We start from the raw sequence: 21,791 nt of genomic DNA, 5'->3' as shown, positions 1-21,791 counted from the left end.
GGGGGGGCTGCGGCAACGGCCGGACCCCCAGCCCAGTCCAGCCCAGTCCAGCCCAGTCCCGGCCCCTCGGACTGAGTCACAGCCGACAGGTCGGACCAGGCGCATCGCGCTCCCGGCTCCCACGCTCGTAAAGCAGCGCTGGGCGGGCTCCTGGCGTGACCTCCGCAGGGGAGAAGAAAACACTCCAAAACCTCACAGCAAAACAAAAACAAAAAAACCCAAGCCGCCTCTTATCGCCTGCGAGGGGATGAGTCCCCGTCCCCTCCAGCACTTCCTCTGGGGTTTTCCCCACCGGACGCGCTGGGCATTCCCGAGGGCTGCGGGAGAAGGGGCACAGCTGGCAGGGGGACAACAGGCAGCTGCCCCACCACCACCACCACGCTCGTAAAGCAGCGCTGGGCGGGCTCCTGGCGTGACCTCCGCAGGGGAGAAGAAAACACTCCAAAACCTCACAGCAAAACAAAAACAAAAAAACCCAAGCCGCCTCTTATCGCCTGCGAGGGGATGAGTCCCCGTCCCCTCCAGCACTTCCTCTGGGGTTTTCCCCACCGGACGCGCTGGGCATTCCCGAGGGCTGCGGGAGAAGGGGCACAGCTGGCAGGGGGACAACACGCAGCTGCCCCACCACCACCAGCAGCCTCCTGCCCAGGAAAAGGGACCCACCGGCATCCCAAGGGTCCACCCGCACCCTTCCATGAGGAATTTTTTCCATGAGGAAGATCTCCCTGTGCAAATGCAGCCCTCAGGTGAGATGCGTCCCTGACCACCTTTGTGAAGGGAAAAAAAAGCCTTTGCATTTGCAAGGAAACCGGCACGGAATTGCCTCAGGATGTGGGTAGAGCTCTGCCCCATTTCCTCCCCACCCTGTGAGGTCTATCCCAGCCCAAAACGGAGCTGACGGGCGCCCGAAGCATTTGCAATAGGTACCTTCAGCACAGAGACATTTTCCCCCTTGCCCAGAATCCAGCCCCCTCCCCCGCTGCAGGAGACGTTTGGAATTCTATACACAGGACACGTATGGACTGAAAAGTGCCCTGTCCTTAATCTATTTCACTTCAGAACAACACAAGCTCTTAGCAGTCAGCTCCTCTGACAAACTTCTGCAGTCTGGTCCCTAAAAAAAAAAGACCACTGATGATATGAGTAGCTTCAGAGTAAGTTTTGGACTACAAATATTTATATAGGTGCATTTAAAAATAATCATGAATGAATGTGTGAATGAGTTTCTGCCTAACGTGTCTGGATTCTCAAAGACAAGAGGAAAGAAAAAGTCTCAAAACAGGCAAGGACAAAAAAAAGTAATAAAGAATAAACCCAAGGAAGCCAAATGACATTCTATAAACACTCCTTCAAATAAAATTTGCCTAAATTGTGGTCAAAAGCCAATACTCAGGAAACTGCCACTGTACTAGTTTTCCTGCTCCCTTCAAATACACCTGAACTCTGCACAGACATGTTTCTGCATCGTTCCTAATTTCAATCCTACCTAAACTACATGCATATTAAGAGACAAAAGAGTTGTAAAAAAAGATCTGGAAATCTGGAACTGGTTTTTGAGGGCTGGAAGAACAATTAGGAATAATTAAAATGTTTTTGTGGAAGTTTTGCAATGTATGTTCTCTTTAACCAGATGATTAGGTCCACCTGAGCTAATGAATGTTTTCTTAATAGCCTTCCCATCATTTAGATTGCCAGATGCTTAAAGGCTCCTGAAAACTCCTCCCACTGAGCTTATAAAGTGCTGCCTGTCCCACCCTACAGGCAGAATTTCACCTGGTCAAAGTTTTCTGGGTCTTTTTTAAGAAGGCAGAGGTGCAAAGCTGCCTGATCACACCTCCTTTTTCAGGCACCTCCGTGCACCAACCTAACTCCTACCACCAGCTTTTGCCAGCCCAGGAGTTCAAGCTTCCTGCAATTCTACTGTGATCCTCATCGAGATACTAAACACTAAACAAAGATATCACCATCCTAACCCTCTTTCCCATACAAAAAGAGCTGTAATTGTAGTCTAATAAGACACAAAGCAGACACAGACTGCTTAAGTAGTGAGACACCTTAATAAAAGAAGCAGCTGTTTTTTTTACCTGGCTGATCTTGCATCCAGTTTTGAATAAAATGCAAGTTTGTCTGGGCCTGACAGCAGGAGTTCACTGGCGTGGAAAAACGGCCCCATCAGGATCACAGGCAGGAGCTGGCAGATCCTTTGCCCTGAGAGATGTGCAAGGGAGCTGCTCAGGGGCCCTTTGCTTAGCATTCCTATTAACCTGATGCATTTTGTTTTAAAAACACTTATTTATTTTGCAATGGGGTGAAAAAAATCTAGAGAAGAGCTGGTTGGAGGGGTTGTGTGACCCAGCAACAGCTCTGGGCACAACATGTGCCAGGGCTGCACCCAGGATAGTTCAAAGATTGATGGCAAATTCTGACCAAGAGCTAAATTATTCAGATCTCTGAATTGTCAACCGAGGGATCATTGGGTAAGGTCAGCAGGGAAGTGCAAAACCATGTGTTTGCAGCAGCCTTTCCCTCGGGAAGTAATTTCAAAGCACCTTGTGGTACGTGCGGTGCCTACAAGGAGGTTCAGCAACCAGCATCCCAGGAACTGGCTGGGAACAGCAATCTCCAGACAAATCTGGCAATTCAAACCAAGGAAACTTAAAAGATTTCTGCCCACAGGAATGCTCTCCTCCCCGATGAAGGAAATTACCACCCTGCTGGCAATCCTGGAAGAAGGGCTGCACTTCAGCCCCTCTGCTGCAGTTTGCTGTCTGGCACGCTACCTTCATGGAAATATTTTTGTTTCAAATTGCTGTGCCTGGCCAAGGAGGGAGCCATTTGAGGAGATGGCAGGAGGGCCAAACTGCCCACCTGCAGCAACTTGTGAGAGAAGGAGGCAGACAGCTCCCACCTGTGCCAGCATAAATTGTCAGAGTTCACCTGGAGGCATCCTTCATCTCTTGCATATTAAGCTGTTCCTCTAAAAACCTCTTCAATCGCATTTTTTCCCTAATGCATTACAATCCATCCTTGCTTGGTTCTCACTAGCATTGGCATGAACAAGGATCAAATATATTGTGGCACTAAACTGTCCCCAAACACCCATGTTTGGGGCAGGTGACGTCGAAACAAATTTCAGCACATCTGGAAGAAACAATTTCAGGGCAGTCTCCTAACAGCTCTATGTTTATTTTAAATAATTATGCAAGCCTAGTATCTACTGTCTAAAACAATGCCTTCTACTTGGTGAGAAGTAAACACCATAGAAGAAATCTCTGCCTAATTAGATCTGCCTGCTGAGAAGCCTGAACAAATGCCCTTGTGTTCTGAACCATTCAGCAAAGCAGGACAGCAATTTTACATTAAGTGAATGTTCTGCAAGGGAAAACTTTCAGCATCAGCTCTTAGTATATGTTGAATTAGAAGAAAACTATCTTAAATATTACCCATTTCCAAACTAGTCTGCTCTAAGAAAAGCACTTCTGAGAACATAATATATTCAAGACAACTAGCATTAGAATCTAAATTCCTGTAGATTTGAAACAATACCACAGCAAGATTAGTTCTTTTCTTCAGACATTATAGTTCATTTATCACCAGGGAGTCGCCCACAGAAACACAATGAAGTGGGAGAACAAGTCAAAAAGCCAGCGAGCTGCCTTCTCAAATTCCAGTCCCTCAGAGGATCACCACGTATTGGCTGAACGCAGAATAAACTCAACTCATACCCTAAAACACGCTCCATAAACAAGGCGAGGCATTGTTTATCTCACCACTGAGAAGAGATAAAAGGGAGATACATTCTGATTTGAAATGGCATATGAAGTCCTGGGACCTGCTTTATGCCTTTCCTACGTGATTTAGAGGAGAGCGGGGACAGGATCTTGGCATGCTCCCCCACAGCAAGCAGGAGGCATCTCTCGGTATTCACTGCAGCAGAAAGGAGAATATGTTTGCAAAGCAGCAGGACTGCAGAGTTAATCCCAGGTCTGAGCTGAACTCTGAACAAGAGTTGCCAAACCCAGTCTTCTTATGCCTTGTGAAGCTTCAGGATTATCATCAACTGAGCCCAGTGTAACCTCCAGCCAGCGTGGAGCCACTGCTTTTATCTACAATTTTCATAAATGACACAGAATATCCTTCTCCACGTTTAGTCTACACAGTGCTCTTCCCTTGGTGCCCGTCAGCTTGTGGTCCTGGGTGAGGGGTAGGATACAGGCTCACTTCACTGGAACCCACTTCTAGGGCAATACTAGCTTTCAGGAGTGACTTACAGCAACACAAACAACTCCCTTCCCCAAACCACCCTGGCTCAACCAGCAAAATAGTAATAGGCAGCCTCAAACCTCCCCAGCCAGCTTTACACAGTCGGACAGCCACGGCAGGTTCTCCTGGTCCAGCCTTGAGTTACACACTGTCCTCTGCAACACCACATGACCGCCTCCTGGATGACTGATGGCACATGTGCAAGCCCTGTCAAGGCTGGGTGATAAAGATCTGGAGGTTGCTTCACCCAGGTCTGTCATGCAAGTTGTTTCCTGTGATGAGTTCTTAGCCTTGGACTTCACGCAACAGTGTTGATCCAACAACAAAATCTTGGCAAAACCACTGTGCTCCAAGGCTCATATTTAGGTTTCTTTGCCTAAAGACCTACTTCAATAAAGGCAAAAGATTTCACTTTTTAAGGAGGGAGGTTATATTTGTTGGGATTTAATTGACGCTGCATTAATGGGTGCAGTTAATTTGATATCTATTCTATTTTTATTATTATTTTAAAAAAATATTCTAAATATGGAATTGGCTCTTACCATCTTACCAGATGTCTATGATGAACACATCACAGAAATGCAGCTACATCTGACAGCCATTAGCATTGCAGAAAAGACACAGGGAGCAGAATAAAACCCACTGGTGTGAACTCAACTGAAGCACAGGAACCAGTTCCTGCTCAAAGCCTCCCACCTGAAACTCAGCAGCTTCCCCACTGCAGCCAGTATCACAGAGGTTTGCACATCAAAAGATCATTTGGATCTTTAAAATCAGGAAAGGTCAGCTTGGTCTTCATTAGACTTGGACTCACCCCTTCCCTTGTACTGAGTTAATCAGCTGCACGTATATTTAAACATCACTAACTGGAGCACAATGAGGATGCTCTTTCCCAGATGGTCATGGATAAACACAAAAGCACTTTTCATCCACAGTATAAACAGCAGGATAACACCAGCATATGGCAGCTTTAAGTTTGGCTCCATTCTGGAAAGCAAAGCAAGAAAATTCTGCTAAATCCAACAAAACTAGGACCTCTGCTCCAAAGGGCAGGCATAGTTTCCATGCCTGCTCTCCTCTTGCCTGCTGCTTCAGAATGGACTGCGCTTGCTGACTAGGAGATTCAGGCAAACTATGCAGACTCTCCTCTCTCTGAAATCTGTTCTGATACATTCATAAATATGAACAACCAACAATACTGGTTAAAAGGAAGCTTCTTCCTGCCACTTCAGGGGCAGCAAGCCTATAGCTGCACTGAAATGAGCTGCAGTATCTCAACATTTCAACTCCAAAACCAAGTCTGGATGTGGCTGCCTCTTTACACCCATCATCTGCTTTCCCCCTCCAGAGCAATCTGATTCCAATAATTTCCATAGACCACATCACATGTGCATTTTGTATTTCAAACCCTGAAACACTTTTTATATGAAGAAACTGTTTGCATATTTAGCCACATGTTAAAAGTAGTCATGACTCAGTACAAGTTGTGGCTTAAGTAATTTTTGTCCCCTCCTATTAACACCAGACAAATCCATAAGGATACTACAACCACATCCCTCCATACGTTTTCCATCAGCTTACTGGCATTAAGCCTTCCCTCTGCATTTAGACTCCTCTCTCCCACCTTCCCTTTTAATCCTCTATTGGATAATTATAATTACAGTAAAGCAGACTACTATTGTAATTTTGACTGTAACATTTTCATTGCAGAAGTGCCTTTATTTATTTTTCTTAAACACAACTCCTGCTGTGTTCGAACCCAACTGTAACTAACTGTAGCAGGCTGTGACTTGGTATCTGGGCCCTGCTGACCTTAAAAATGTTTCTTAATCTGCCTGATTGATGTTGCAAACTGAAATCCCACAAGCATAAAAACTGCTTGGCGAAGCAATGCTTCTACCCAGGCAGGCTGCATTTTCTTGGACAGCCTTGCTGGTCACAGCTGGACATCTGGGATAGAGAACGATCCATGTTTGACCCGACCAGAAAATCTTGTAGATATTGCCTAAAAACTCAGAACTGCTCAAGAGCAAGAAGAGCTCTTTGGTGTTCTCTTCTGATGACCAATTGCTGCATCAATGTTGACTTTATTTTCTAGACAACTTCTTATGTCACTGTCATTTTAGAACAGGCACCATAAGAGAGACCTGGGGCTAAACCAAGTGCTCTACTTAATACAGCAAAGGACATGTGAATTCTACCTTGGACACACAGGTATAGAAATATACCAAAAGAAACCGAGTCATAGCCTGCTCTGGAAAAAGAGAAGATCAAGTTGAGAGCTTGCAGGGGAATTACTCTCAACATGGAAGTTTTGTTGAGATGTGTTTTTTGGCAGAAATACACTAAACAATATCAGCTTGCAAATGTAAAATTCCCTGGCAAGAAGCACACGCGCTTTGTGTGAACTTCTGCCCAGATCATTCCCGGGAAAGGAGAACAGCAAAACCCCAGGTCTCCATCTCCTCTCAGCTTAGATGTTCCAACAAAGGCATGACCAGAAAGAAACCATACAGACACCCAACTCAACTTCGTGGCCCCTGCAGATGCAATCCTGGCTCTTCCCCCCAGCCAAGGGGGCTTTCAAAGACCATCAGTCCTGTCGCAGGGAGATGTGTGTGGCTACAAGACTGGGCAAGCTCCCAACACATCGTGTGCTTGGGCTGCATGATGGGTTTCCAGGGCTGCATGATGGGTTTCCAGGGCTGCTGGCAGAAGAGCCTGCTAGGGCTGGCTGACAGGGGCTGTGAGGGAGCCAGCAGTGCAATACAGGACCCTCTGCCCTGTTTAAACAACAAGGGAGGTTGTTGGCAGAGTTCACTCTGCAGGAGATGGGCGGGGAGTAGGGGGGTGGAAAAAGAGAACGACCTCCAGTATTTGGCATCTACTCTCAACCCCTCCTGACAATCCACTGCACAGTTGCCTCAACAGGCCTGCAGTTTCACACAGCTCCCCTCATATTTCATAGATATCAGTGGATCTTTTTATCACTTCAAGCAAAAAAAATACCTATGAATGCCAAGTGAAAACACTGCTTGAGTACAAGGCCTGAAGTTTGAGACTTGCAGAAACCAAAGTGCTTCATACTTCTGTAGTTATCTCCCTGGAACCTGCCAGAATTTCTGTCCAAACTGTCCTGAGACCACCAAGATCAAGACGAGACACAAGCCAAAGCTCCCAAAGGGAGTTTCCACTATCTGTGAGAGAAGAGATTTACTTCCTCAGTGCCAGCAGATTTCTCCTTCTGCCTCCAACACCTGGTCTTCTACTGACTAGTCGAATAAGCAACAGCTTAAAAAAAGTCCAGTCTGACATGTAACAGCATCCATGTCACTCCAAGGAAAGAATTAGATGTAAAAAACTTACTTTTCTGGGCTTAACTTTGTCTTGCAAGTCGTACTGGCCTATTCCTTTGTAACTTATTCCAAGCCACCACGGGATCCCTTGTTTATCCTGAAAAATAGATGTCTATGTAACCAAGAGCTACTTAAGAATTAAGCAATTCCAAGATTACAGCCCAATTCATTCTGTGACAAGTATGAGTAGGTAAAGAACAAGGACATTTTTTGCAAACAAACTGATGTGAAGTGGATTGCTGGAGTGAACACTGAAGCTTTCTTCCCATTTTTTTCAGGCAGAGGCAAGAAACGGTGGTGGTGTTGGTACAAAGTGGACACAAAAGCAACAGTGCTGCTGAAACAAAGGGGTGTCACTTGTTGCAGGAGTGGCTGTGAGGGGGTAAGGATATGGGACAGAAAGAAACAAACTGTGGCCAGTAACTACATCCACTAGATTCAGGCATGGACAGCCACAGGAGGAGAGAACAGCACAAAACATCAGCTTCTCAGGTACCACAGTCATGGCCATGACTCAAGGTAAGGAGACATCTCTGCTGAGCTCTTCTGCACAGAACTCTTTGGCTCAGGATCTGCTCTACAAACAGGAATAAGTGATGTATTTCCATCACTCACCAAAAATACTTCCTAGCATTTCTGCACTCCCAAGTACACACCCACTAATCACCTGCCACTTGGAAGGAGTGTTTTCTATGTTGTTGGGGTTTTTTTGTAATTTTGATTAGAAATGTCTCTGGGGAAACCATCAACAGATTTACATGTAGAAGTGATATCCAGTTTAATTAAGCTGATACAAATTTAGCTCCAGATAGGATTACAGAAGGTTTTACAAAGATTCCTTTCTGTTTTCTGTAGCACATAAAGCTTTGCTGCTCTCTGGGAACAATTTCTAGGAATACTGATGGAAGAAGAAATTATAGAGGTTGAAAAATGGGGGGCTTTAATACTGATAGAAGAGCACTGAATCACCAAGCTACTCCTATAGGAATGTAATCACACATAATAAACTAAGCAATCATGTTATCTATGGGCATTCACTAACCTTTACTCCATAGTAATGAACTCCATATGTTGGCAAAGCTTCTACCACCTTCATGTACCTGTGGACAGATTTATAGCATATCAGTTGATTTTCTCTGGAGACAATAATATCTATTAACATATTTTTTTTTCACACATACATTCAGGACATCTCATTTATCATTTGCATATTTTGAAACTCTTAGTAATTGAAGGCTCATGTTTTCAGAAAAAAACCCCCACCAACTTAGCATCCTGACTTGGGAGAAGATGTGGTATTTTGGCCCAGCTAAAGCAGATGGAAAATCTCTCATACAATAAAAGATTCAATCTCTTATCAGAAGGTCAGAGAACTAAAAGTAAAAATTCTAGACTGAGCATGTGAGCCTTTTGGGAAATACTAGCAGTAAAGACCTGCCCATAATTATTCCATTACAGTGCTCTGGTTACAATGGAGAGGCTCCAAATGGAAGTGTTTATGCAGTTGTATGACTGTTTCACGAGGCAATTCAACCACTGAACAGACAATTTTTCCCTTGTTCCCATTGAAAGAATCCTCTGAATTATTGAGACAGAGTTACAGGCATCCAGGTATGTGAGAAAAATTACAAGTTGTCCACTTGTAGATGGCAACCATGGCAATCATCTCCAACTACTTGGTTAATAACACTGCATTTGCCTGCAGGAAGTACAGTAATATTAACAGTAACTTAAAAATAAAATTCCATGTGTATGCATCTTGGAATACCTTGTTCTTTTGAAAGCCAGATTCTGAACATTTCAACATATATGCATTTGGGTTTTTCTAAAGGACCTAATGCAAATCTTTGTCCTTAAGAGTCTGCTGTGAAAACTAATGGATAGCAAGCAGGGTACAGAGAAGAGTCTTCCAATAAAGTAAGTTCCAAATAATTTATTTTATATTTGAGGTATTTGAATGAGGATACAAGCTGAACTGCAAGCCTGTGAAATCTGAAACGTCAAATAATGTAGTTTTGAAATATAACTCAATAAAGTTTCTGACAGATACAAATGGTGGAGTTGCAAGCAACAATGACCAAACCAGCCCACATTTCCACTTCTCAGCAAGGAGAACAAAGAGAAAAGTAAAAATATTATCTTCACAAATTAACAAGTGTCATACTCACTGAACAATGGCTTGTCCTCTGGTCAGACCTTTGATTTGTGTATAATGCTCAATTACTCTGTCTTCACTGCAAACCAAGCACAAAACTCAATTTAGAGGCTCAGTGACTTTTTTCATGTGTGATGGCATCTGTCGAAACTCAGACGCCTGCTCAGCATGCAGAGAAGTGTCCCTCTTTACATTTCTCACTCTGGTTTACATTCTGTTCCTTACTGATTTCTTTCCCACCCCTCATTAAGCAGCGTGGAGCTGCCTGGCTGATCCCTGCCATCCCATGCTGCCTTCCAGACTAATTAATGAATCGTTTCAGACCAGCCTGCTCTGCTGCAGATGCTGCTGCAGAATAATGGTACTAATTGTATAAATTCATTTTCACCTTCTAAAGGACCAAAACTTCAAAGGATGGTTAATGCTCCATATGTAAGACAGAAGTAGTTAAACCAGAAATGTTTTAATTCTGGTGTATTTTTTTTCCCACTGACATTTCATAGGTGAAAAGAATGAAGATTTGTCAGCAATAACCTTTTTGCATTTTTCACATTATATACTTCAACATTTGCTTTTAGCAGAATGTGAAATAAAATATGCATTTATGTGTTAGACACTTGAAAGCAAAACAAAACCCAGCAGCATTCATTCTGAAAAAAAAACAAGTTATAAGCAAGCAGTGGTATCTACTAAAAAATCCATCAGGTACACGTCAGGCCTAAAAAAAATGAAATAAATTAAGGAATCAAACTTGTACAAAAGGCATCAATTCCAAGGTAACAGTATCACAGATTCATCCCAAATGCTGTGTTCCTTTACAGTAGATTCAAGTTACAAAATTGGACCTGCCCTTCTGTTTCCAGCTTTTCTATCTTATTCTTTGCCCCTCTGTTTTCTTGAGGAGAGCAGCTGGGTGGGCATCTGGCAGCCAGCCAAGGTCAGCCCACCACAGAGGCTCTGCTGTGTGACAGCTGAAGAGCAAGGGGCTCTCTGCAAACCTAGGCTTGGCTGGAGTTCAGATTTCAGCTCTAATATGTGGTGCCCACATATTCTGACCCAGGAGTTTAATTTGAGTGCACCTTCAGTGGGGGATTTGCATTGGATCTCACACAATTTATAACATTTGAAAAACCAGAAATGCTTGATTGTGATTAATTAACTCCAAGTTCTACATCATACAGGCTGAAAACATTTGAAGGAGTTTCCAAAACTGTTGTCAAGTGATCTTGTCATTACCATTCATAGCAATGATTTACAATTTAAAATAAACAGCTCACCAGTAAGCGAGTGATGGATGCTCCTGCAACGTCTTGGTAGGAAAGACAGGCAGTGTCTTCAAGTCTTTCCTAGTGTTTTCATCACTAAAACAAAAAATGGCAGAGTCAGTGCTAGTGAATCATAGATGCAGTCATTAATTGCAGCAGAAGGAAAGGGCTGTACTTGCTACCCAAGAACATAGTGCATTGCCCCATATCAGGCTGTCATAGCAATGTCACTCTATAGGCCCTCTCACATGACAGTGATATATCTGGTGTCATGCAGACTCATGTTGTAACTCATTATACAGACACGTGATTCTCAGGCCACTGGGGTGGCAGCACCAGATCAATATTTATTTTGCACATACTCTATTTGCTGAGAGCAGAATGAGCCCTGAAATGGCTGCAGAAGAAAAGCCTCTGCCCATAAGCAAGGCTTGTAGCACTAATTTTTGATCTTCAGCTAAAATCCTACCTCTAGACAGGAAATTTAATGAAGCAGCATGGTCTTGTCAGATCTCAGTTTAACACTGATCTGACTCAAAACAAAGGGTTTCAGTTCATATACTTCAAGATATTTTCACTGAAAATAGTTTTCCTGGACTGCTCATCCTACAGAAAGTTCAAACGTTTTGGACTCCAGACCAAGCTCAGAATGAAATAAGGAGCTGAAGTGTGTGAACACAATTCATCACAAACCCTTCAGCAGAATATTAAAAAACCTATTTACAGGCATCAGTAAAAGGGTTAATGTTTACTCCTTACATGCTCCATTAATTAATCAGCTGAACCTTGCACACCCCATTTCTGCAGGATGGGCAGGTGCCTTCACAGCAGCACCAACAAGCACCAACATGACTCTCCTATGCAAGGAATGAAGCAGCCACATCCATCAGCATCCACCTTGACTTCTGCATCCAGGCTTTCCTTGAAGGCTTTTTCCCCGCTCCCAACCTCTCTCTTCAGACTCCACTATTAGAGGTTTCATCTGAGCTACGTGCCCCCTCTTCCCTCAAAATCTACACCCTGTGCATCAGTACAGTGGACCACAGCACAGGAATCTGCTCCGTGGGCACCATGAATCAACCTCTGCAGATGAAGAGGCAGCAAACCCCTACCACGTCCCCATCCCACATGGCAAATGTCACACGGAAGGTGCAGCAAATGAAAGGGTTTTGTTCCTCAGCAAGCAGAGACTAATCACCCTGCAAGCTTCTTGCCCAGCCCTGCCAATGTGCCTCAACCCTGACTAAGAGGGACCACCTCTGGGGATGAGGAAACAGTTCAATCAACAGCCAATTTATTTTTCAGCATCTTTGATGAGGTTACCAAGAAGGGGGTCAATTAGCACAGAGGACCCGTTGCTGCTTAGCTTTGCTGGCCAGTGCTCTTCTGCCAGGAATATCCACTTTGCTTTGCAAGTTGGCCAGCACCCAAGTGCCACAAACTGGGACAGCTGGGTAGAAAATCAGGAGCTCTCCTCTCAACACAAATACAGCCAGTGCTCACAAAGGCTGAGGGGGGTTTCTTCACCCCTTAAAAGCACATTTTGATGGGATCAAAAGGCTGCACAACATCTCAACTTGCAGACAGAAGGTAGATTACCAAGGGTTTGTAGGGACACCTGAAAATGCAGACAGAGCACATGCTCCAGAGGCCTCAGAAACCAGAGAAAAAATAAAAAAACCCCACCCCAAACCAAAAAAACAAGCCCTGAGCAACCCAGCCTCATCTCACAGCTGCCTCCTCTCAGAGCAGGAGGTTCAGCCAGAGAACCTCCTGAGGTCTTTTCCAGCTTCAATCATGGACTCACAGGATAATTGATTATTAAATAAACTTAAATAAAACTTTCCTCCCATTTTTAAGCCTAATTCACAACTGTTGTGGCTGGTGTAGCAGTCAGTGTTGGCAGGGAAATGAAGTGAAGCAGGAGAGGTTTTGGAAGGCAGCAAGAACAAAATTGCTCATTTTAACCAAACAAAAGGGCTGTTCCTCTAAATATAGATTCTCAACCCACAATATTCATAATCAGAGGTTTAATGGTTGGTCTCTAAATCCCTGTTTAGAAACCTTGATGCCAGCAAACAACAAAATGCCCAAACAAGGCCTGTAGCACTAACGAGGCTGATGCCAGGAAGCGAGAGCTGAGCTCCTGCAGAGGCAGCTGGGCAGGGGGGACAGGTGATACCCCAACTGTCACCACCACAGCTGGCTGGAGAGCTCTCCTTCACCAGCTGGTCTGGGGCAGTAGCCTCATCACAAGCAAGACTGCAGAAATGCCACTAAGCCTGGCAGCCATGTCCTACCATGCTCTGAAATGCCACTTTTTACACAATTCATGGTCTCCAGCAGGGTTACTTGCCTTTCCATTGCGTTTTTGGGCCCCTCAGCTCTGGACCTGGTTGTGTAGCTACTTATTTTTTCCCCATCAAATGCCAAAACTACTTAAGCTGGAGTGATGAGTAGCAGCTCATTAATATGGAAGTGTCTACCACTGAATTTAAACCAAGCACTGGCCAGCCAGCACACCCACCACCCTGACAAGGTCTGTGGGCTCAGAGTGGAGACATGCAGTGACCAAAGGGCTGCAGTTGTGTCTGTGCCATGACACAGGGCACATCCCTGCAGCACTGTGGGTCCTGGTGCAGCTCATTAGCAGGCAGACTCCATGGTGCTGTAATGAACTGCAACAGAGTTAGACCTTTACTGTTCTTTTGCCAACCTACAAACCCATCCAACTTCTCACAATAGCAGAGCATACACTTATATGAGGCAAAGTTGGCCCTTGGGACTTGCCTTCCTGAGGTTCAGACACACTGTCCCATCCATCTGCAGCTGGAGGAAGTCCATTAAAAAACAGAAGGCCTGAAAATCTTTGAGAAGCCACATGGAAATTTTTATTATTTTTTTTTCCCCTACTTAAGTGTAAGATAAAGTAGGAAAAAATCCTAGAAAAATGTACAAGACCTGGGAGAAGCAGGGCACAGCCCTTGCCCGCCGGGTGCCTTCAGCCAGCACAGGCTGGCACGCAGCAGCCCAGATCTGCTGACTGTGCGCCCGAGGATCAGCACTGGGGATGATTCACAGCTTCAGGGATAATAAAAGCCTCAAATGGTCCTCCCCTCCCTTACGCAGAGTTCATTATCATCTCATCTGCACCGAGGAGCTCGAGCAGGTCTCCCCTTGACCTTCAGGATCACTTTCCCAAGCCCTCGGAGACCCAGCCGTTCCCCAGAGGTGACAGCTCCAGATAGCAGGAGTGACGGTTTGAATTATTACCTGTTCCTGTTTGGTTTCACAACCACCACAAGACAGAAATCACAGGGCAGACAGCCCCAGCTCCAGATGTCCAACCCTCTGCACTATCCACCAACCAAACACAGCAGTGTTGTATCTGGCGTGTCTCTGGTCAGATTTCATTAGGGCTGTTGGGATGGAGGGGCCCACTTGCATCTTATGTGACCTCTGCTACAGAGGGGGCTTCTTGACTGGTGGTTCTTGGCAAAGCATTGATACATAAACTTAAACCACCCAGAGTCAATGGGACTGAACATTTTTGGCAAAAGGTTTGTTTATTTCCCCAGGAGAAGAATATAGGAAACTCTCATCTGAACTGTTTTTCCACTATGGAGAAGAATCAAAGAAAATCAGCAGACAGACCCTTTCCTTGCCATTCCACCCGCTACATGGGAGTTTTCTCTCTGGCAAGTATTGAGCAGAACTGGAATTGATCTGGGCAACATAAATGAAAAATCTGCATCAGACTCTTCTCATGCTGAACCTCAGCTTGGATTCTTCATACTGTTCATATTTAATTTTGTCCCAGTGTGAACAACCATTGGGCAAACTGCTGTCCCCATCAGCATGTCCCCTCACCAGTGCCAGCTTTGTGGAGATGGAAGGGCAATATGTCTTTAAAATAACCAAGAGTAATACTTAGCCATGCACCATACTACAAATAGAAGCTGCCACATCCATACTATCTCTAGCAGCAAACCAGAACCAATCCCATGTGCTTCCTACAACTTGCTGACCTTACAGTGAAATTTTAGGCATCTCCTGCGAAAACCCCACTAGAAATCTGGGAAGCACCCAAGTCAGACTATTGTGGCACACTCTGCCTAAAGCACATTACTGAAAATTAAATGAGGCTTACATATTTCTGCTCCCAGAAAGTGCATCTTCACAGCTTGCAATCAAGTGATACGACACTCCCTGCTAGGAAAAGATTTACAGAACTGTGCTAATTAGGACCATTTGTCAAGGGCTGCCCAGGCTTTTCCCTGTGCCCACTGTCAAAACCATTTTTTTCCTGTTGCTAAGGCAGGTAAGAACTTAGATGTAATAAGATATGGTTAATGAGATTAGCATAAAACATGAAGAGCAACAGACACACCCAGAGAAGCAAAAGCAACACACTGGACCACAACAGAAAAGCTTATCAACCCACATCATCTTTGTAAATATTAACAACTTGATAAGGACAGGACTTCAGACAACTTCTAACTGACTGAAGTGATGGCAGGTGCTTCTGCTGAATTGCATTGATAACACTTTATACAGTAGGAATTTAACACTGGGGAAAGTTCATTGTACAGTGATCTTCCTCTATTCTCAAAACCTCTTGACCTCACAAATACTCTTGTGTTGCTGTACGATCTTTAGAGTAAGTCACTCCTGGGTCTTTCAGAATGTCACTGCTTTACATTCAGTTCTTGAAATGAATTGCAGGCACACCTCAGGTACTATTTATCCAGAGCTGCCTTGTTTTTAGAAAATATTGACCAATCTCTCAAGGTAACCTGAAAGTGGTTTCATGGACACCTGAAAATCAGCAGATACTTCTGAGAATCACATGTGATATACAAGCAAACGTGGAACTTCACAACTGAAGGATGATATAATATTATCCTTTATCATTAAGATGCTTCAAAAACTTTCCATTAATGTTTTTCTTATTCTGTTCAAGGTATTTAGAGTTAGTAAAATAAGCAGAAACAGCAGACAAGTAAATTAGATCCTTACAAGCTGACAATCTAAGTTTTCAGAGGGCTGGTCAGATTACTCAGATGCTAGAAATGTTCCTGTTTCTTGGCAACAATCACTGAATTCCTCTGCTAGGCAATACAAGCAATGTTATAACATCCTGTGTAGCTGCCCACACCTCAGCCTTCTCCTAAGGTGACTTTGTAAAGTGACCAGACTTAGGGCAGCATCACCATGGTCTCCAAGGTGCCCCTATTCCATATGAGCACCGATAAAAGCTAAGGACATGGATCATCACACTGCAGCTGGGCTGCTCCAGCAACAGGTGCCTGTTCTGTAGGTTTTTGTTTTAAAATACATACAAGGGCAGAGCGTGGCAACCTCCTGATCCCTTGGAGGCTCAGGCTGCTTTTCAAGGTACATCAAGAAACAGGTGTGAGGAGGAAGCAGCAAGGCAGTGGAGGGGAAAAAAGAGGAGCAGGGTTAAAAGTGAAAAGAAAAAAAAGGTGGGGAAAGAAGACAGAGAGGGGAAGGTATGGGAAAAGCCAATGGATTTAGCAGCTTTTGAGTATGTCAGAGCAGCAGGATCTTGGCAGCAGGATTTTGAAATGTGCTCTCTGACAAATCCTCTTTTGTGACAAATGCCAGATGCTTCCCATCATTTCCCAACTTCTCAGTTTATGCTCTGCTGGCACAGTCAAGGAAGTTATTTCTCTAATGAAGGGAGACCAGGATCCGGAAAGCCCATGATCAAGGGGCTCACACTGGCACAGGACAGCCAGAGCCAAACCTGAAATCCCTCTGCCAGCAGGGAGCTTTGCCTGGGGCAGGGCTGCAAAGTCTGCCACTTGAGTACCAGATAGGAACTGCCTGCTAAGAAAGGTATTTGAAGGAGCACTTCTAAGAGCCTTCCAATCCTCTACATGAAAAGGCACATGATAAGCAGTGCAAATGCCATTTTCGAGGTCAGGCTTGCTGAACATCTATGCTGTGGATTCCCACATTGTGCTTCAAAACCAGCTTTAGTTTCACAGCTCAAGACGGAACTGCACAAAACAAAGCATGGTTTGGACAACCCAAGGCTGGGCCACAGTCTTGGACCTCCATGCATGCCTGACCTCCAGCTCCAGCCCTACTCCTTTAGGCTAATTTCTCTGCTTCCCAAACCCTGCCCGAGTCTCAGAAAGAGATGATGCCTACTGATCTCACAGGGGCTTTGGTGACTCTACTTGTTGGCTTTTGGAAGATGGACTAAGAGCATCAAGGAAAAAGCCACATTTCTCCTATTAGCTACATGCATGCACCTCTCTGAGGACATGGGGACCAGATAAATTAGAGCCTGAGCTGCTCCCAGAGCCACCTTGGCAGATGTGGCACCATTCACATTCCCACTCCGCTGATGAGGAACAACCTGCCAAGGAAGCAGTTCTTCATGGCTAGAGAAAATCTGTGACCTGAACCTGCCCTAAATTCTCAGCTCTTCTTTTACAGCTCTTGATGTGAAAGATGAACATGCTGAAGATAAAACCCTTTGGTCCTTGAACAACACACCTGCCACTGGTGATGGCTCCCAGCCCCAGGGGTCTGACACAGCACAGCCACGTTTGCAGAGCTGCTCAGCCATTCCAAGAACATGCATGAGCAGCACTTCACTGCCAGCCTGGATGGGAAACAGAGCAGCTCTGCCTTACCTGGGGATTTACTGTAGGAAAAGATGACTATTCAGAGTTGATACAATGCTTGGAGGATCCCAAGCCCTTCCTCCCAACAACAGACTGTTATTTTTAACACTCACGCTTTCTTCCTGTTCACACAAAAGTCAGCTTAGCCATATTAGTTGTGGGTTTTAGCATGTCCCGAGTACAGCAGCAAAGTTTAAAGCTTGTTATCACAGCCCTGTGTGCTGATACAGAGAGACATGGAACCACAAGAAGAATACAGTATCCAAACAATGATAAAGACCTGATAAATGTGCAAAAGCAAAAAAGCTGAGGCTGAAAAGCTGTCTTTCCATTTCCTCCAAGCACAAAATATACCCCATGTGATAGATCCTAACACCACAGGAAGGAAAAGCAAGAGAGATCTATTTTTGCTTTTTTAAAGTGAGGATGTTGTTCAGAGTCAGACCAGAGCCCAAACGCCTGCTCACAGCAGATGCTGCAAGACTGGAGAAACTCTCTGTAGACCTGACAATGTCTTCCAGATATTCAGCAGAAGGGAGGTTAATACATTACAACACAAAAGCCATGAAGTTTAATTTTACAACAGGAAAGGGCAATATGTTTTAATGCTGAAACTGTACTTGAGGAAATTTCTAGGGGGAGAGAATCTTTTACCTAAGGCTGTGGATGCCACGGTGCTACTCCAAGCCTGACAGCCACAACAGTGACATGTATCCAACTTGTCCCCTGCATGGGAGACAATCTAGGAGAAGATGAATTTTCTGGCACCATGCTTGCCTTGTCTCTCATCTGCTTTGGATGCAGAGCACACACAGCTATGGCCTCTCTAGCTGGCTGGCTTATACCCACTATAGCACTGTCCCTCTGAGTTAAAAGTGCTTAAAGGAAAAAAAAAAACATCAAACCAAACCCAAGAGAAAGGACTGTGGATGGATAGTTAAAGAGGACAAAACACAACAATCTCTTTGCCGCCTCTAAGGAAACTGTACAGGCCTCATGCATATGAAATCTGAAATTGCATGTTCCTTACCAAACTGCCATAATTATGTGTAAATATTAAAAGTTACACTGCTATATGCAAGTAATAAATCCCAGGAGATCAGATTATTAAATAACTGAAAGCTGCAGTATCTTTTCCTATTCATCTAATCATTTTTGCTCATTTCACCCAGTGCTTCCACATAACTCAGCTTAATTCATCTGCTGCATAATAAGCATACTATATTAATTCCTTGAGAGCCCTTACAGAACTGCTTTAAAATAGGAAATTGTAAAATCCATTAAAATTACATCATTGCTGAGACTATGTAGACTTTGGTCTGCCCTGAGCTGTATGAATCTACAAGTAGTAGCAGTAGAAAAAACCATCTTCGTGTTAAAAGTCTAGCAGAAAATTAGGATCCTAAATACATTTTTTAATTATTATTTTTTGTAATTTCACCTGGTTTACAGAGTGAATTTCCCCTCCTTACCGAAAAAGGAAAGAACAGGAGAGAACATTTCAATCTCAGAACTGCTTCCTAAGTGCCCAGGGAGATGGAGCATGGCAGCTCCTGCCTGGCTCCCCTCTGCACGCTGCCTTCCCTCAGCAGCCCTGGGCTGTAGGACCCCCAAACCAAACAGCAGTGACTTATCAAGAATAGCAAGACTTGCACACTGCTCTAGAAAAATGACTGCAGTTTTCAACCAGCTCTTCTTTGAAGAGGGTATAAAATTCAGTTGAGCAGCGAACTCTTTGGAAAAGTGAATATCTGTCAAGCAAGAGAATCGTTATCATTTTATGAAACACAAACGTGACCTTCCCTAAACTTGCTTGTTTACTAACTCAGTTCATTAGATGTTCCTAAATAAAGTGAAATAAAGAATTAACCTTCTAAGCAAACAGGCTTTCAGTTAATAAATCTTTGCTTATCTTGTTTCAAATTAGGTACTGCAAAAAAAAACAAAACACTTGAGCTCAGGAAAGCACATGGCTGGGTTTGACTGTGACGGAGTAAATGGTTCACCAGCAAGTACCTGGCAAGGTACTTACAGAAACTCTGCAGAGTTGCAGCACAAAGACAAAACACACAATGACTCACTCCACAAACAAGCACCGAGGAGCACAAGGAGCACAACAGCAGCACCAGTGCTGAGCACTGATTTCCAGTGGGGCAGACACGGCCCACAGGGAGTGGTGGGTCATGCTGGGGAAAGTAAATATACCAGTAAACATATCAGTGCTTGGGCACTTAAAAGTGCACTTGCATGGAAAAGAAAAAGAGAAACAAAAACTATGACAGGCTCCAGGTGGACATCTTGAGTGTGAATCCCATGGTGATCCACCATCTCTTTTGTGTCACCCACCACTACACATGGAAGGAAACCTCAAGGCTGAAAGAGGCACCCAGGCTGTGCTCAGGCCTTTGGCCTCTGCATGAGCCAAGGGCAGATGTGCCCTTGCAACCTGTTCACAATCCCTGGAAAAGAGATTCCTATCAACAGTTCACAGAAGGTCCTCCTTGCCAGTAGCTCATCCTAACAAGAGCAGGGCTGTGGAGCAAAAGGGTTTGTGCTGAAGACCTGACACCCATGTTGTACCTGTTTCAGGGCTTTCCTGAGGCCAGCTCTAGCCTGGTCCCACAGACTGAGTGCCCATTAGTGACTGACACCCAGGAGGGGGGCTCCACTCATACCACACTGGCCCACCTTGAGCCCTCTGAGACCTCTCCAAAATGCAAGCCTGAGAAAGGGGAGTATGAACAACTGGGAAATTTGGTCCAAATTTGTGTTTCTGCTTCACCCCCAGTCCTGGACATGGCCACACCTAGAGTTTTGGTCATATGAACCTGGTGAGATTTCCAAAAACAGGCTGGACGAGCTGCCTACAACAAATCCCAGGTGTGTTCTGTTTCTGAAGCTACCTGAATCTTGGAGTAAGCAGTACAGCAAACAGGTGCTTTGTTATCAGACAATCATTCACTTCTCTCAAGTAGCTATTTTCTATCACTGCCTAAGTTATCATTTCCACATTCTTGGCTATCAAATGTTTTCCAGGGAAACACTACTCAAAAATCTAATAATGAACACTCGCTTTTAATTGGACCCAATTTTTAATACCAGCTTTCTGCACCTAGACCAAGCATTTATTTTATTCCTCATTAAAGTTTTTAAATTCAGGACTTTCTGAAGCAATTACTCCACAGCCACAGTAAGCAGGGGTATCTTTCACACAAACCTCTTCCTTTTACAAACTGTGTTTATCACCCATGTAATGATAAACCTTTGTGCCTCACACATGTCATCTATCAGGAATTCATTATTTTGTCTGTGTTATGTTACACCAGTCAGGAGTTATCTTTGCAGCCCACAGGCCAGAATCAGAATCGAATGCGTCAGCTGGTTAAAGAAAATGGAAGCTTCTCCTGCAGTTATTGCATTCATTTTCAGGGAGCATGGCTGAGTTTCAGTCCTGGAGATGTTACTGGGGAAAATATGATCCAAGATTATCAGTCAGAAAACAAAATTTTTAAAAAGTTACCATCCATAAATAGTGCCTGAAGTTAATCTGATTTTAAGAACTCTTTTTCTAACGCTAGAAAGAGACTGTCAGTCTTTATTCATCTTAGTTATAAACTATCTCCATCAGGCTACAAAGAAAAATAACATAGATGTTTTTCTCCAAAATTGAACCACACCAGAAGCTGCAATTTGAATCAAACTCTTTTTAAAACCTTTGTAAAAAGAACTTATAAAAGAAGATTTTGTAAAAGCAGGCTTGCAGCTTTTTCTGTTTCATTTGCAAACATGAGAGTGGAGGAGTGAAATTAACTAATGCAGAGTTTCAAAACTACTATCAATGAATGACTAATACCCTGCTCTGGGTTCTTGTTACAAGAGCTGGAGAAAAACTGATAGGAATTCAGTTTAAACAGAGAAGCAGTCAGCTGGAAGCCACAGATGAGTTGTGTGAAGGGAACACAGTGTTAACATCCCTTTTCTTGAGCCAGATATGCCCAGTGGTTGCAGAGGAAGGCAAAGAGCCACTGACCTACAGCATCCCAGACTTGTTGGGGCAACCCAGCTGCAGGACCCTCGGAAGGAACCGCTC

The 21,791-nt window shown here is 44.2% G+C and overlaps 1 protein-coding gene across 1 annotated transcript in view; it reads right to left on the bottom strand.

The window, feature by feature from the left end:
- The window catches only part of FRMD4B (FERM domain containing 4B), an 81,556-nt gene that overhangs the window by 16,326 nt on the left and 43,439 nt on the right, over positions 1-21,791 (bottom strand). The window contains exons 8-11 of the mRNA XM_009996897.1: positions 11,052-11,135; positions 9,788-9,853; positions 8,662-8,719; positions 7,630-7,716 (exon numbers count right to left, since the gene is read on the bottom strand). Of these exons, the coding sequence (XP_009995199.1) occupies positions 7,630-7,716; positions 8,662-8,719; positions 9,788-9,853; positions 11,052-11,135 (295 nt within the window). The remainder of the gene's footprint in view (positions 1-7,629; positions 7,717-8,661; positions 8,720-9,787; positions 9,854-11,051; positions 11,136-21,791) is intronic.

This window comes from Chaetura pelagica, unplaced genomic scaffold (genome assembly GCF_000747805.2).
Source record: "Chaetura pelagica isolate M959 unplaced genomic scaffold, ChaPel_1.0 scaffold24, whole genome shotgun sequence".
Taxonomy (NCBI): domain Eukaryota; kingdom Metazoa; phylum Chordata; class Aves; order Apodiformes; family Apodidae; genus Chaetura; species Chaetura pelagica.
The sequence above is the reverse complement of the archived record's forward strand: the minus strand, read 5'-3'. Positions and strand labels throughout refer to the sequence as shown.